Raw genomic sequence first — 17552 nt, 5'->3', positions numbered from 1 at the left:
ACGTAAGCATCCTGTCTGGTCACCTGCACCCATTGATGTCCATTTTGCATTGTGCATTCCGATGGACTTGGGAAATTCCAACAGGACAATGCGAACCCCACACGTCCAGAATTGCTACACAGCAGCTAGAGGAACATTGTTCCGCTGGCCACCAAACTCCTCAGACATGAACATTATTGAGCATATCTGGGATGCCTTGCAACGTGCTGTTCAGAAGAGATCTCCACCCCCTCGTACTCTTACAAATTTATGAACAGCGCTGCAGGATTCATGGTGTCAGTTGCCTCCAGCACTACTTCAGACATTAGTCGAGTCCATGCCACGTCGTGTTGCGGCACTTCTGCGTGCTGATATTAGGGGTCCTGCAGAAAGTGTCATCACTTCTGTCTCTATGCTGTTCATTTTTGGAACACAATCTACGATCAGCTTAGAGACTTCAGTGATGACGCTTTCTGCAGGATCTGACCATCATTTTGCAAGACAATGCTCAAGCACATACAGTGCAAGCTGTTACTGATTTGTTTGACTGATGGGGCTGGTAAGTGCTATATCACCTACTGCACTCCCCTGACTTAAGCCCTCGTGAGTTCAACTCGATTTCTAAACTGAAGGAAACACTTCACGGCATTCGCTTCAGAACTGCTACAAATTGGTCGGGCAATAGACCGCGCCGCTCGAACTGTCAACACAACTGGCACTGCTGAGGGTATCCTACGACTTCCACATTGTTGGCAACGGGTTATACACAATGCTGGTGACTACTTTGAAGGTCAGTAAAACTTTGAAACATGTATCTACTTTCTACGAGCTGTAAATAAATAGTTGCCACTATTAAGGTTCCAACCTTCGCATCAAGCCGGAATTCAATCGCTTGCCACACATGCTGCAACATGTAGCGGAGTGTGCGCTGATATGAAACTTCCTGGCAGATTAAAACTGTGTGCCGGACCGAGACTCGAACTCGGGACCTTTGCCTTTCACTAGCAAGTGCTCTACCAACTGAGTTACCCAAGCACGACTCACACACACTCCGCTGCAGAACGAATATCTCATTCTGGAAATATCCCCCAGGCTGTGGCTAAGCCATGTCTCCGTAATATTGTGCCAGCGGCAAGTCTGATGCGTTGTTGCAATGCCACAGTATCGGATACCACTGTTTTTTATAATCTTTCACGGACCCCAAAAGAAATAAACCTGAGAGGGTAATGTCAAGTGACTTTGGGGGGCCATGGAATTGGGTCGTCTCTGCCAACCGCCTGTTGCGGAAGATTTCAATAAAAAAAAATAGAGGGCTTTTAGAGCCGAATGAGGCGGAATGCCAACTTGCTAAAAGACAATGGTATCTAGCATATCCTGTAGCTGGGGAACAGCATAATTCACCAACATACTTCGGTAAATATATCCACATACATTGCTTTCGAGGAAGAAACACGGGTCAACCACTCGATCACACATTGACATACACACACATTAAGCTTTGCACTGTCGTTGATGTATTCTCATTCGCCATAAGGATTTTCTGATCCCCAGATCCGGGCATTATCGCTGGTAACTGAACCACAAACGTGAAATATAGCCGCATCGGAAAACCAAACACGCTTCAATAAATCGTAGCCCTCAACGAAACGGATCAGCATGTCCATCGCAAATTGTTCACGATTTGGGTGATCATCTGGTTGCAAATGCCTGAACAATTTGTACCTTGTAGGCATACAATTTAAGATCCTTGCGAAACATTTTGCGCACTGCACTCTTTATCACTTAAAGCTCACGTGAAGCTTGTCTACTTGACTCCTGTGGCGGCTCCGCACTTGCGACTTGAGCAGCCTGCACAGTCTCATCCGCAACAGATGGTCTGCCGCTGCTTGTCCGTTTCTGAACCGACCCCGTTGATAAAAAAGTTTCCATCCATGACTTGACATCAGGTGCTTTCTTTCCATGATGGAACACAAACTTTCTGTGCACAGTAATCAGTGATTTGGTTTCTGCTAACCACACAACACGCTGAGTTGTCTCCTGGCGGGACGATGTAAATCACACAGCGCTCCTTGTAGCGAAATTGTTGAATGAGACACACCTGTACAGGAAGTTCATAGGTTCCCTAGTAGCCCTATAGCAAAACAAAAAAAAAAATTGTCACCATTCTAAATACATTTTAAAATAAAATCTGCGAAATACAGGCTTCAACTGCAACCAAAGTAATCCAGTATGACGTCTGCTAAGGAAGTGATCATACATCTCATAGTCCACATTCCCCTCCACGACCAGAAAATTAGACGCTTCTGATGCTGGCTTCCACGCTTCGGGAATGCTCCACAACGCGAAATTCCACATTTTGACGTCACAAAACTCGTCGACTTTCATGCCCAAGTTCAGTGTGAGGACAGATTAGAGCCATACATAGTATTCTGTAGGCATTCAGTTTGAAAGTACCTTTCTGTGTTCCTTCCACTTCAACTGACTTATCATTGTTCATTCCTAGGAATTTTGTATTTGTTACATAACCTATAGCACTGCAATCTACATTTAATTAAAAAGTGTCATTTTCTCCTCTTCAGACTTAAATCTGTTGTATTTATTGTCCTTATGTTAAATGCATCTTTAAGATGTGTGGTGTTACCTGCTTTCAGCGATGTACAACCCTTTCTGGACTCATGTCCTAGACTTCTGGAACATCAGGAACGAGCCAAACGTCCTCTTTTACAGCTATGAAGATATGAAGGCGGTAAGTACATATCACCATAAATTAGTCAACCTGCGCCGGCCGCTGTGGCCGAGCGGTTCTTGGCGCTTCAGTCTGGAGCCGCGCTGCTGCTACGGTCGCAGGTTAGAATCCTGCCTCGGGCATGGATGTGTGTGATGTCCTTAGGTTAGTTAGGTTCAAGTAGTTCTATGTTCTAGGGGACTGATGACCTTATGTGTTAAGTTCCATAGTGCTTAGAGCCATTTGAACCATTTTTGGACCTGCCTTACAGTCTGTACCAAAAAAAGGTCTTTTATCGCCAATAACATAGTGTATACACCCATCATTGTACCCTTAGAGCAAGAACCAGTGAAGAAAAACCGAAACAGTTTGTTATAAATTCATCGATAGATGCTACGTAGTAGCCCCAACGCTGCCCTAACTCAAATCAATAAAATTCGAAGCTGTAAAAGAAAAGAAAGTTAACGTTATGAAGAACACAAACACAACATACAGCAGTTCTCGTTTAGTCAGCCATGCCTCAACAAAGGTTTAATACATCTCTGTCATATTTCAGACATTTAAATATGTTACTGTTGAACCCCCTAATAAGAAAGGAAATTATTGTCCAATTAATTGTTAATTACGTAAGGTTTTTGCCGAGGTACTACACTGTAGGATATCAAGGCCCCCGATGATTAGAACGTACGAGTACATAGTAGGTACATAGTAGTTATTTCATATCTACGCCTATAACCAAATGGATAACCAGTTTCAATATCTGTCTAATGGCTTCAAGGGGCAGGAAATTTGAATGTCAGAATTTTATGTAATCATTAACAGAATCAAAGAAGTTAAAATACACTACTGGCCATTAAAATCGCTACACCAGTTGACCGGCGTTGCCTGGTGAAACGTTGTTGTGGTGCCTCGTGTAAGGAGGAGAAATGCGTACCATCACGTTTCCGACTTTGATAAAATTCGGATTGTAGCATGTCGCGATTGCGGTTTATCGTATCGCAACATTGCTGCTCGCGTTGGTCGAGATCTAATGACTGTAAGCAGAATATGGAATCGCTGGGTTCAGGAGGGTAATACGGAACGCCGTGCTGGATCCCAACGGACTCGTATCACTAGCAGTCGAAATGACAGGTATCTTATCCACATGGCTGTAACGGATCGTGCAGCCACGTCTCGATCCCTGAGTCAACAGATGGAGACGTTTGGAAGACAACAACCATCTCCACGAACAGTTCGACGACGTTTGCAGCAGCACGGACTATCATCTCGGAGACCACGGCTGCGGTTACCCTTGGCTGCATCACAAACAGGAGCGCCTGAGATGGTGTGCTCAACGACGAACCTGGGTGCACGAATGGCAAAACAATGACGTTTCGGATGAATCCAGGTTCTGTTTCCAGCATCATGATGGTCGCATCCGTGTCTGGTGACATCGCGGTGGACGCACATTGGAAGCGTGTATTCGTCATCGCCATACTGGCATGATGGTATGGGGTGCCATTGGTTACATGTCCCGGTCACCTCTTGTTCGCATTGGCGGCACTTTGAACAGTGGACGTTACATTTCAGATGTGTTACGACCCGTGGCTCTACCCTTCATTCGATCCCTGCGAAACTTTACATTTCAGCAGGATAGTGCGCGATCGCATGTTGCAGGTCCTGTACGGGCCTTTCTGGATACAGAAAATGTTCGACTGCTGTCCTGGCCAGCACATTCTCCAGATCTCTCAGCAATTGAAAACGTCTGGTTAATGGTGGCCGAGCAACTGGCTCGTCACAATACGCCAGTCACTACTCTTGATGAACTGTGGTATCGTGTTGAAGCAGCATGGGCAGCTATACCTGTACACGCCATCCAAGCTCTGTTTGTCTCAATGCCCAGGCGTATCAAGGCCGTTATCACGGCCAGAGGTGGTTGTTCTGGGTACTGATTTCTCAGGATCTATGCACCCAAATTGCGTGAAGATGTAATCACATGTCAGTTCTAGTATAGTATATTTGTCCAATGAATACCCGTTTATCATCTGCATTTCTTCTTGGTGTAGCAATTTTAATGCCCAGTAGTGTACTTCATAATCCGCTCATAAACGATGGATCTAACACTTAGATGGAATATGTAATGGAACGTTCATATACGCTCAGTGGTGGATAAAGCGGGTGGTAGACTGGTTTACTGGTAGAATACTAGGGAAATGAAACTAGTCTACAAAGGAGGTAGCTTACAAATTACTCGTGCGGCCCATCCTAGAATACTGCTCAAGTGTTGGGACCTGTACAAATAGGACTGTAACAGGGGGTACTGAAGTATACAGGGAAGCGGTACACGAATGGTCACAGGTTTGTTTGACCCGCGGGAGAGCGTCAAGATGGTGCTGAAGAAACTGAACTGGTGGATGCGTAAAGACGGAAGTAAATTACCCCAAGAAAGTTGTTTACAAAGTTTCAAGAACCGTTTTTAAATTATGACTCTATGAATAGACTACAACCTCCTACACATCTCACACATAGGGACGATAAGGACAAGACTGGGTTAATAAAGCACACGTAGAGGTATTTAAAGAATCATTCTTCCCGTGCTCCATACGTGAATGGAACGGGAAGATATCGTAGTAACTGGTACTTTAGGACGCACCCTCTGCCACGCACAATATAGATTTAGTTGTTGAAAGTTTAACATAGCGAGATCAGCATTATAGTTGGACACTGCGTATACGTCTCGATACAGAGTAACTCACACCACGAAAATGAACCACACCATATTCTCCCAGTATTTGAAATTTCAGTTAGCGTTCCGCAACAAACTTCAAAACTTTCCTAACTTTTTCTCGTTTACCTCCTTAACAACAAATATTTAATACATTCACTCATTTGTAAAGTAATCAGACGTTTCAAGCTTTTTGTACATGGGAGTTCGAATCTCTTAAGGATCCGGGGTATGCGTTTCCCGATGAATTACGAAATGGAGAATGTGCATTATGTACGATCACGAAATTTTGCCGCTTGAACATTGGTTAAAATATTGAGTAAGAATCATACATTCACGTCTTACTGTTCATTCTCTCTAAACACTCAGGAACCTGTGTTTACACACATAATTACTAATCAGTCAGCGATAGCAACGGTAAAATTTAAGCAAAATATGATAAATAATTGCAATAATACATAAAATGCAATTTAAAAAGTGCTCAAAAACAACATGTATAAATGGGGAAAAGCATTTAGTGCAGAGCCTAACATATAGAACTGCAACAAAAATATTGTTTGTTCCAAGCTCCTATGCCAAAAAAGTTTCCAGTCCTAACGAATTTTTAAAAAAATCGAGAAGTGCGATAGGAACTTTGGCGTGTTGCTGTACGCTTACATAAGCCAGCGGCAAAGACTGGCAACCTGCACAATGTGTTTTTCGTTCTTTTCTTTCCACATCGTCCATTCCCTACCTGTGAGAGCTGGGACGGATGTTGCCCTTAGCACATCAGAAAGTAAGTTACACTTGTCTCCCAGCCCTAATACCAGTTCGCCTTGTCAGAAGAGAGTACATGTTACGGGCTTCCTGCAGACAAGCTTCTCCTGCGGTACATACACTGATGCACCAAATGAACTGGTCTAGGCATCCGTATTCTAGTACAGAATACGACAGCAAGTGTCTGGCGCAGTTGTTAGATCGGTTACTGCTGCTACAGTGGCAGGTTATCAAGATTTAAGTGAGGTTGAACGTGGTGTTACAAGCAGCACGCAAGCGATGGGACACAGCATCTCCGAGGTGTCGATGAAGTGCGGACTTTCCCGTATGACCATTTCACGAGTGTACCGTGAATATCAGGAACCAGGTAAAACATCAAATCTCGCTGCAAGAACGGGACCAACGACGACTGAAGAGAATCGTTCAACGTGGCAGAAATGCAACACTTCCGAAAATTACTGCAGATTTCAACGCTGGGCCATGAACAACTGTCAGCGAGCAAACCATTCAAAGAAACATCATTGATGTCCTGGAGGGAACTGATACCATGAATCCTGCAGGGCTGTCCATAAATCCGTAAGAATACGAGGGGGTGGAGATCTCTCCCGAACAGCACCTTGCAACGTATCAATTCCCTCCAGCACTAGTTCTGATACGAGGGCTGTCCAGAAAGTGAGTTACGATTGATCGCGAAATGAAAATCACAGTGAAAATCAGAAATGTTTCATTTGTAACAGTTAGCTACACCTTTCAGCTACTTCTCTACGTAGTCGCCGTTCTGACTCAGACATTCGTCGTAGCGTTGTACAAACTTTCCAATACCCTCATCATAGAAGGCAGCCGCCAGTGCTTTCCGCCAATTCTCTACGCTGGCCTAAAGCTTGTTGTCTGTGCCAAAATGTTGTCTTCATAGCCAGCGGTTCGTTTGAGCAGAGATGAAACTCAGTGGGAGACAATTGTGGGTAACCAAACATTTCCAATTGAAACGATGCAGGAACAGCTTCATTGCCCCTGCAGAATGAGGCTGAGAATTGTCTTGAAGAAGAAACCGCACGACAGTTATGTAATGTTGGTTGCATAGCTTCAGGGGAAAATTCTCACCAGGCCCTCGTACTTGGTGGGAGACACTATTTTCTATAACATCTTTACGCGCTCACTAAGAGCTCAGGAATGAAAAGAGCGACATACTTCAACCTAGAGTCATACTAGAGACACTGTCCAACACATCTTTGCAAAGCTTTATCGGATTTTCATGTCGTTTCCATTTCGCGATCAATTGTAACTTACTTTCTGGACAGTCCTCGTATTAGTCGAGTCTGTGCCACGTCGTGTTGCGGCACTTCTGCGTGCTGGCAGCGGCCCAACACGATATTAGGTAGGTGTACCAGTGTCTTTGGCTGTTCAGTGCATAATAGGTGCATCGCTCTGAGCGAGTGAAATGGCACGGCGACTGGAAACGAACTGGAGACTTGAAGTACACGAGACAGCACGACTCTTGAGGGCAAAACGTCTAAACTACACACAAGGAGTATATGGACCAAATTCAATGTCGCGGCCAGCCATACTGAAACAGTGCCAAGTCCACACGGAGTAAATGATGATAGTCGGAAAATCTCAGAACTTGTAATATGTAATATGCAATTTCCATCTCATCTTTTCGTTAAGCTACCGAGGGAGGGGTGGGGGGAGGGGGAGGGGGGGGGGGGCAGGGAGAACAGATTTCTAACGATGAGGACCAACACACAGCGATTCTCGAAAAGCAGCCGATTTCTATTGTCGAGGACTTTACCGATTAGCAGAAAGTTCCAACCGTGGTTTGCAGGGACTTGGTAACTAGTTTAAAAAAGAGAGTCATGTATCTGTGCCAATTTGATGTGTAGTGCAGCATTCAATAAAAGTCACTCGCCGAGCGCGGTGGCGCAGTGGTTAGCAGACTGGATTAGCATTCGGTAGGACAACGCTTCAAACCTGCGTCCGGCAATCCTGATCAGGTTTTCTGTGACTTTCCTAAATCGCTTCAGGCTTCTTTGAAAGGACACAGCCAACTTCCTTCACATCCTTCCCTAATCCGATGGGACGAATGACCCCGCTATTTGGTCCCCTCCCCCAAATCAAACCACCAAAAGTCACTTGGCCTGCCATAATAATGTGTATCTTACCTATCTAAGGACCCTCATAGACCTTTTTTTGAGCTATATGCGCCACAAGACTGGGATTTGGGGCAGAGGGAGTCCCAAATTGGAATGACTGGGAAGGGATTTATAGTTCCGGTATTCGCCTGATAACCATGGGGTTCATCCCAGAGAGCTAGTTTGGAATGGTTTTATCGAATCTACGATAAAATTGTCTATTGTTGTAGCAGATGAAATCAAGTGTGTGTGTGTGTGTGTGTGTGTGTGTGTGTGTGTGTGTGTGTGTGTGTGTGTGTGTGTGTGTGTGTGTGTGTTTTGCTGCAGGATGAAGGCTATGATGCTTCAGGAATGTTCTGAGGCACAGTTTAATTGGACTCCTATCTTCATTCGCAATTTCCCACAAGTTGTATTTTTCAGAATTCAGGTACAAATATTTCCTAAAGTTTATAAAGCAGTGTTCTAATTTTTTTCTGTAACTTGCAATAGTCCATACTCATGTAGTAGACCTAAGCTTTATTGCAGAATCAACTAAATTATAGAAAAAATAACACTTCTACTGGTAAAAAAGTTATAAAAATTAAAATGTAAGATGTGATATTGTTTTTCCTTTGTAATATACATAATAGGTGGAATTAAATAGGTCTAGTAACTCAGCCATCATGTCATGCATATCTGGTAAAAATTTGGTCTCCTTCAAATGTATAACATTGGATTAAAGGATACTTCAATTTTGAGGAAGCGTTTTGGAAAAAAAAAGTTGCATCAATTTCTTTGTATTTTTTTAAATAACCCTAAGCAGATTCAAAAATATTCAAATTACTTCTAATTTGTTTAGAAAGTGTGCTGCAGTACCTGACATCAACAAAAAATCTGTTAAACATATACATTATAAACAGTGCCTGAAAGAAATGGGTTTTGATTTTTACATAATATTGAACCGGAAAAGTACCCTGTATCCTTAAGGTCGTTTCTTCGCCAGGCACCAAGAGTAACTTCACTAACACTGCATTCGAGAAGAAATTTTTTATTGTTTCTCCTTTGTCAGATCGTTTCTTTTCTTTGTTATAGCTCTCTTTTTAGAAGTCAAACAATCAGCAAACAAAACAAAACACAGCACTGTACTGTACCGACAGTGACAAACCTAAAGCACCACTTTCCACAAAAGGTTTGCTTGTGAACAAATAAATAGGTGGTGTGCTATGAGTGAGTGGGGGTAACGGATCAAAGACCGATACTCTGTACAATAGTTACTTTATTTCAGTTTGTTTATTTTACGAGGCTCGGATTTATGGGAAACGCATAATTTGGAGACTCAAAACACCGAGACTGTATTGTTCCATCTCCTTTGAACCATTTCACTGACATCCGGCGTCTCCTCATACCTTTCAGCCATCGGTACTCTCTCAATGCAGCACTGTGATTGCCACTGTCCACATAAAACAGTTTCACTAACAGTACACGGTCTCTCTTTTCGACATCCATACTGTCACTCACGTTATGGCTTGTCAAATGACAGGGTGGATATCATACAAACAGTGTAAAGCACCAGATCGACACCTTGTGGCCACAATTGAAACTAATTTATTTTACAGCATAAATCGGTTCTGCATTAGCATACCTACCAAGTTATATATCTACATTTATATTCTGTAGACCAACGTAAGAGGCATAGCAGAGGGTGTGTCCCATTGTACCTGTTATTAGGGTTTCTTCCGGTTCCATTCATGAACAGAGCGTGGGAAGAATAATTATTTGAATGCCTCCGTGCATGTAGTAATGTTCTAATCTTATTCTCACGATCCCCGTGTGAGCGATAGGTAGGGTGTTGTAGTATATCCCCAAAGTGCACATTTAAAGCCAGTTCTTGAAACTTTGCTAATAGACTTTCTCAGAATAGTTTACGTCTGTCTTCACGAGTCTTTGCTTCAGTATATCTGTGACACTCTCCTGTGGATTAAACAAGCCTGTGAGCATTTGTGCTGCCCTTCTCTGTATACGTTCGATATCTGCTGTTAGTCCTATCTGGTACAGGTCCCACACACTTGAACAATATTTTAGGATGGGTCGCACAAGTGATTTGTAAGCAATCACTTCTGTAGACTGATTGCACTTCCCCAGTATTCCACCAGAATATTTATTTTCTCCATACTGTATTGAGATGTGGCTTTCCTTTCCAGTTTAAAAACAATTTCGATATGTTAGCTACATTTAGTACACAGGAGTGTATCACCTAAATAGAGTCAAACATAAGGTGGCCAGCTTCAAACTATATGCTACAGATTACTTAAAAAAGAAGTACCACACTAACTATGACCAATATTGAAAAAATATATACTTCATTATCAAGCTGCGATATGAAGGTATAAGATACAAAACAAAACCAATTCTGTATGCCAGTCAGTTTCCTCATAATACACTCCTGGAAATTGAAGTAAGAACACCGTGAATTCATTGTCCCAGGAAGGGGAAACTTCATTGACACATTCCTGGGGTCAGATACATCACATGATCACACTGACAGAACCACAGGCACATAGACACAGGCAACAGAGCATGCACAATGTCGGCACTAGTACAGTGTATATCCACCTTTCGCAGCAATGCAGGCTGCTATTCTCCCATGGAGACGATCATAGAGATGCTGGATGTAGTCCTGTGGAACGGCTTGCCATGCCATTTCCACCTGGCACCTCAGTTGGACCAGCGTTCGTGCTGGACGTGCAGACCGCGTGAGACGACGCTTCATCCAGTCCCAAACATACTCAATGGGGGACAGATCCGGAGGTCTTGCTAGCCAGGGTAGTTGACTTACACCTTCTAGAGCACGTTGGGTGGCACGGGATACATGCGGACGTGCATTGTCCTGTTGGAACAGCAAGTTCCCTTGCCGGTCTAGGAATGGTAGAACGATGGGTTCGATGACGGTTTGGATGTACTGTGCACTATTCAGTGTCCCCTCGACGATCACCAGTGGTGTACGGCCAGTGTAGGAGATCGCTCCCCACACCATGATGCCGGGTGTTGGCCCTGTGTGCCTCGGTCGTATGCAGTCCTGATTGTTGCGCTCACCTGCACGGCGCCAAACACGCATACGACCATCATTGGCACCAAGGCAGAAGCGACTCTCATCGCTGAAGACGACACGTCTCCATTCGTCCCTCCATTCACGCCTGTCGCGACACCACTGGAGGCGGGCTGCACGATGTTGGGGCGTGAGCGGAAGACGGCCTAACGGTGTGCGGGACCGTAGCCCAGCTTCATGGAGACGGTTGCGAATGGTCCTCGCCGATACCCCAGGAGCAACAGTGTCCCTAATTTGCTGGGAAGTGGCGGTGCGGTCCCCTACGGCACTGCATAGGATCCTACGGTCTTGGCGTGCATCCGTGCGTCGCTGCGGTCCGGTCCCAGGTCGACGGGCACGTGCACCTTCCGCCGACCACTGGCGACAACATCGATGTACTGTGGAGACCTCACGCCCCACGTGTTGAGCAATTCGGCGGTACGTCCACCCGGCCTCCCGCATGCCCACTATACGCCCTCGCTCAAAGTCCGTCAACTGCACATACGGTTCACGTCCACGCTGTCGCGGCATGCTACCAGTGTTAAAGACTGCGATGGAGCTCCGTATGCCACGGCAAACTGGCTGACACTGACGGCGGCGGTGCACAAATGCTGCGCAGCTAGCGCCATTCGACGGCCAACACCGCAGATCCTGGTGTGTCCACTGTGCCGTGCGTGTGATCATTGCTTGTACAGCCCTCTCGCAGTGTCCGGAGCAAGTATGGTGGGTCTGACACACCGGTGTCAATGTGTTCTTTTTTCCATTTCCAGGAGTGTATATACAATAGTGAAGAAAAGGCAGAAATGCAAAATAATTTTTTTTAGTATTTTAAAGAGATGGGAGAACTGCTACCGAAAAACAAATTCCAGGAATTGAAGTAGCTTTGCTTGATTTACATACAGTATTTTTTACAGTTTAATGACCCCTTACTGTTTACAGAAAGAAAATTGGAAAAGTCATTTTTCTCAAGCATACTGCTATCAGTCACTTCGTGGGAACCACTCATTACTTTCTTGTGTGGTTTTTGTCTTCCTATTGCTCATTTTTTATTTCTAATTTTTACAATACATGAGATGATTGTTCACTGTTAGGTAAACCCAACAATTCAACTGCACATCTTCCTGACTCAGCAAGTGAATATCGAAGGGATTGCTGTGTCAAGTAGGATTCTACATATACCAGTCTCTGAATGATGGTCCCTATTTTGACTGGACCAGAGGTGGGAATCTGCCTACACATTGGACAGGAGGCCTGAAGATGGCATAATATATCTCCGGAACTGGTTGCTCAATAAGATAACAACTGGAAATTTAGACATCTGAAAGGTGTTTTGAGTCAATATTCTGTACTGAAGAGCTGGGGTCCAGCAACCATCTGTAACAAGATGGACATACAGAAACAAAATCTACAGGAAATTAACACCATTTCCATCCCAGACCAAGAGTGTTTCATCTTGTTCATGAATAATTTGTTTCTTTTCTTTGTCTCGAGTCTTCTCATAGCATAGATGACCAAGTTCTACCTCATATTGATCAATACGGAATGTGTTTGGCAACCTTCCATGGAATGAAGTTGTCTAATAAGATTTGTGCACCATTAATTACAAAGAACAAGTGGGCCGGTTGGCCCATTTTGAATTTTTCCTGCCATATATTTGGCAGTTCTGCTTGGGGAGGAAAGAAATTTGACAACAATATAAACTGCTCCAGTGCTCTCACTGAACAATTACTCAACTCATTATTTAAAACTTCCAGTCTGAGAGGCCGTGGTTATCTGTAAAACTACTTCCTCCTGAGGTTTCATTGCCAACTGCGAGCAACATCTTACCTCAGAAGATGTTGCCTGCGGTTGGCAAAGATTTATCAGGAAGAAGTAGTTTTACAGATCGACCAGAGCCTCTCAGCCTGGAATTTTAACTAATGAAGACATTGGCGATGAAAGCCTACGTGTTAATTACTCACCTGTAAATTTTGTTTCCTGTAGACCCTCGTTTATTCTGGAAGCCCTTTAACAAATCTGTGTGACAAGCAACAAGGGAGAGTGCTGTACCGTGGAACACTTATCAGATATTTGTCTTTAGCCAGCCTGGTAACAGATGTTAATGTGTCCTCTTATTCCATTTTGAAATGATAGCATACTCTCTGCCAGGCATACAATTCTGGATTGCAAAGCAGTCACTTAGATTTAGATGGTACATTATGGGTGCCGTAGTCTTTGTTTGAAATTACAAAAATTACTCTGGACAAGTAAGGTTTATACAAATGTGAAAAAATATTGCAAGGTACAACACAGTCATGTACTTAAGAACAAATATTCTAAGCCAATTAAAAAGTGTTGCAGTTGATAAAATGTTGTCAATAATGAACAGAATGATCTATGTATTATGTTATTATTGCACTACACACCAATAATCAGTAAGTAATATCAAAAATCAGTTATTATCTGTAAACATTTTGAAATAGAAACTATTGTCAAGCAACACAAATTTCAATTTTCAAGAGGGAAAATTGTTGTGAAACTAAAGAAAAACTCAGTTAATTTGCAAATATCACCTGTTAGTTAGTGGAAGACCTTCTGCCATTTCAAGGTACAAGATGGCGCCTGAGTGTCAAAAAACTATGGCTTAACTGTTAACTGTCCAAGGGCAGCCATATTGTAGTTTGTAGGGGGTGTGGAGGGAGGGAGGGGGGGGGGGGGGATTAGGCATGGTATAGAGAATTTTTAATATTTCGTATGACAAAGGCACCTTGTAAATAGCAATAAAAAAGTTCCTGTTCCGATCCTGTTAAAATCCTGAGTAAGACTGACTTTTAAATAATTTTCTTGAAAGGAAAACATCTTACTACACTATATTTTTTTCCTTTCCCTGAGAGCTATCAGTCAGGCAGTGTGGGTGAGTGAGCCACGAACATGACCCCCCCCCCCCCCTCGCCTCCTGCACCTAGGTATGGGCATCCTCCTAGCTGTCCACATATTACATAACCTAGTTATAAAAATATACAGAAGTATGCTTACCACAGAACTTTATAACTGAAGGATTAACAGTATTCTTAAAATAGCTATATTATACAGGGTGATTCAAAAGAATACCACAACTTTAAAAATGTGTATTTAATGAAAGAAACATAATATAACCTTCTGTTATACATCATTACAAAGAGTATTTAAAAAGGTTTTTTTTCACTCAAAAACAAGTTCAGAGATGTTCAATATGGCCCCCTCCAGACACTCGAGCAATATCAACCCGATACTCCAACTCGTTCCACACTCTCTGTAGCATATCAGGCGTAACAGTTTGGATAGCTGATGTTATTTCTCGTTTCAAATCATCAATGGTGGCTGGGAGAGGTGGCCGAAACACCATATCCTTAACATACCCCCCATAAGAAAAAATCGCAGGGGGTAAGATCAGGGCTTCTTGGAGGCCAGTGATGAAGTGCTCTGTCACGGGCTGCCTGGCGGCCGATCCATCACCTCAGGTAGTTGATGTTCAGGTAGTTACGGACAGATAAGTGCCAATGTGGTGGTGCTCCATCCTGCTGAAATATGAATTGTTGTGCTTCTTGTTCGAGCTGAGGGAGTTACAGTAGCACCTTCGAAGAAAAAGGGACCAAAAACTTTATTAGCTGAAATGGCACAGAAAACGTTCACCTTAGGCGAGTCACGTTCATACTGAGTTGTTTCCCGCGGATTCTCAGTGCCCCATATACAGACATTGTGACGGTTGACTTTCCCGTTAGTGTGGAAAGTTGCTTCATCACTAAACACAATCTTTGAAATGAAAGATTGATCCATTTCCATTTGAGCAAGAATAAAATCACAGAAATTGATTCTATTAATCTTATCAGCTGCAGACAGTGCTTGAACCAATTTCAGACGATAAGGTTTCATAACTAATGAAAAAGTAGGACTCTCCATACAGTTGATTGTGGAATTTGCAGTTCTCTGCCAGCTCTGCGAGTCGATTTTCCTGGGCTGCGAACAAATGCTTGCTGGATGCGTGCTACATTTTCATCACTCGTTCTCAGAACTTTTCCCTTTGCACAAGCACCCATTCTCTGTAAACTGTTTATACCAACGTTTAATACACCACCTATCAGGAGGTTTAACACCATACTTCGTTCGAAATGCACGTTGAACAACCGTCGTCGATTCACTTCTGCCGTACTCAATAACACAAAAAGCTTTCTGTTGAGTGGTCGCCATCTTAGCATCAATTGACGCTGACGCCTAGTCAACAGCGCCTCAAGCGAACAAATGTACAACTAAATGAAACTTTATAGCTCCCTTAATTCACAGACAGATAGTGCTTAGCTCTGCCTTTTGTCGTTGCAGAGTTTTAAATTCCTAAAGTTGTGGTATTCTTTTTGAATCACCCTGTATTATGCAGCACTTAAATTTGTAGAACTCGTAGTATTTACAAACACTGCACAACACTTCAAAATCAGTCTCTAGATTGAGACTGTGATCACAAAACATCATGTGCCCCAAGCTACACTATCTAGTACAACACTCTCCTCCACATGATCTCACTCTTACAGTTGGTAGAATCTGTTCCCTGGGTACCATTTATGGCCTACGTATATTTCTACAACTTTTACAGGACTTAGCATCTGTGATCCGCAGAGTGGGGGAGTTCCTGGGTAAGCCAGTGCCAGAGGAGCAGATGCCCAAGATGCTGGACCACCTGAGTGTGGAAAAGATGCGTGCCAACCCACATGCCAACCACCAGCACGTGGCAGAGTATGTGCGCAAGCAGTCAGGTTTGCCGTCGGCTACGGCTGCCGGGAAGCACTTCATCCGGAGTGGCAAGGTCGGTGGAGCACTCAACGAACTCTCTGCTGCTATGCGGCAGAAGATTGACAGCTGGACAGAGGAGTGCCTGCGGGGCTCAGACTACTCCGGCCCTCGGTGAAGAACTATCTTTTGTATTAATGCATGTAAAATATAAACAAACACGTCTCACTCACTTTTACAATGGCTTTTGTTTTCCCCCTACCTGTTCTTATACAAGAGCCACAAAAACAACTGCTGGAGAGCAAACGTCTTCACCATTGTTGGCTCACAGAAATGGAGGATTTCATTAAACATCTGGGTAGAAATGAAACTTACTGACAGATTAAAACTGTGTGCCAGACCGAGACTCAATCTCGGGACCTTTGCCTTTTGTGGGCAAGTGCTCTATAAACTGAGCTACCTAAGCACGACTCACACCCACTCCTCACAGCGTTACTTCTGCCAGTACCTCGTCTCCTACCTTCCAAACTTTACAGAAGCTCTCCTGTGAACCTTGCAGAACAAGCACTCCTGAAAGGAAGGATATTGCGGAGACGTGGCTTAGCCACAGCATGGGGGGTGTTTCCAGAATGAGATTTTCACTCTGTGGCAGAGTGTGTGCTGATACGATATGATATCAGTGCACATTCTACTGCAGAGAGAAAATCTCATTCTGGATCTGGGTAGAAAGTTCCTGCAATCTGTCTGACAAGGGGACTGTGCCTGCTTGTCATCACAATTGTTAAAACATATAACCATTTAATGTTTAAGAATATGAAGCTGTTCAGAGGGTATTTTTTGTTATCTGCTTTGCATGTTATGAGAGAACAGAGGGCCATGACGCATCTTCCAGCAATTGCAGTACTTGTGTGTTCTCCTCAATTCGTCATCCCACGTCGCAGTAGAGTAGTCCACTGCTGAGTAAAAACACAGGTTGTGAAGATAAGGCATGACATCAGGGCAGAACAGAAGAAGTGGACTGAATATTAACTACTGTGATTCTTATGTAGGACAAGTAATGGTTCCTATTCTGAAAAGTTTCAAACTGAGAGGTTATTGTACATTATGAAACAATGTATGACTCTGTTACAGAAGAAATACTTCACATTAATTTATAAAAAGTTAATTTTTGTTGAAATGTTTGGATTCCAGCAGACCCGAGGCTCCGTTGGCAAAGAAGTCACACATATTTACTTCGGCATGGCCTGCACATAATTTAATTTCAGGTGCAGATGTTCAGAGTTATGAAAAGTCAACAATCTCAAATCTGAACACAAGTATATTTTAAAAGGGCAACATTGGACTACCCTCACAGCTTGACTTCTGTCTGAACATCTCTGCCGCTTTCCAGACTTGGCAGAATCAATCCTGCATACCTCACTTGCACTACAGTGATGGGAGATGAGGTAACATGGCCAC

The 17552-nt window shown here is 43.5% G+C and overlaps 1 protein-coding gene across 1 annotated transcript in view; it reads left to right on the top strand.

The window, feature by feature from the left end:
• The window catches only part of LOC126425178 (luciferin sulfotransferase-like), a 207069-nt gene extending 190743 nt beyond the window's left edge, over nt 1-16326 (top strand). Inside the window, exons 6-7 of the mRNA XM_050088132.1 lie at nt 2631-2725; nt 15961-16326. Of these exons, the coding sequence (XP_049944089.1) occupies nt 2631-2725; nt 15961-16272 (407 nt within the window). The 3' untranslated portion in view covers nt 16273-16326. The remainder of the gene's footprint in view (nt 1-2630; nt 2726-15960) is intronic.
• The last annotated feature ends 1226 nt before the right edge of the window (nt 16327-17552 follow it).

The sequence above is a fragment of the Schistocerca serialis genome, chromosome 10 (genome assembly GCF_023864345.2).
Source record: "Schistocerca serialis cubense isolate TAMUIC-IGC-003099 chromosome 10, iqSchSeri2.2, whole genome shotgun sequence".
NCBI lineage: Eukaryota > Metazoa > Arthropoda > Insecta > Orthoptera > Acrididae > Schistocerca > Schistocerca serialis.
Note: the sequence above shows the minus strand (reverse complement) of the source record. Positions and strands in the feature narration are given on the sequence as shown.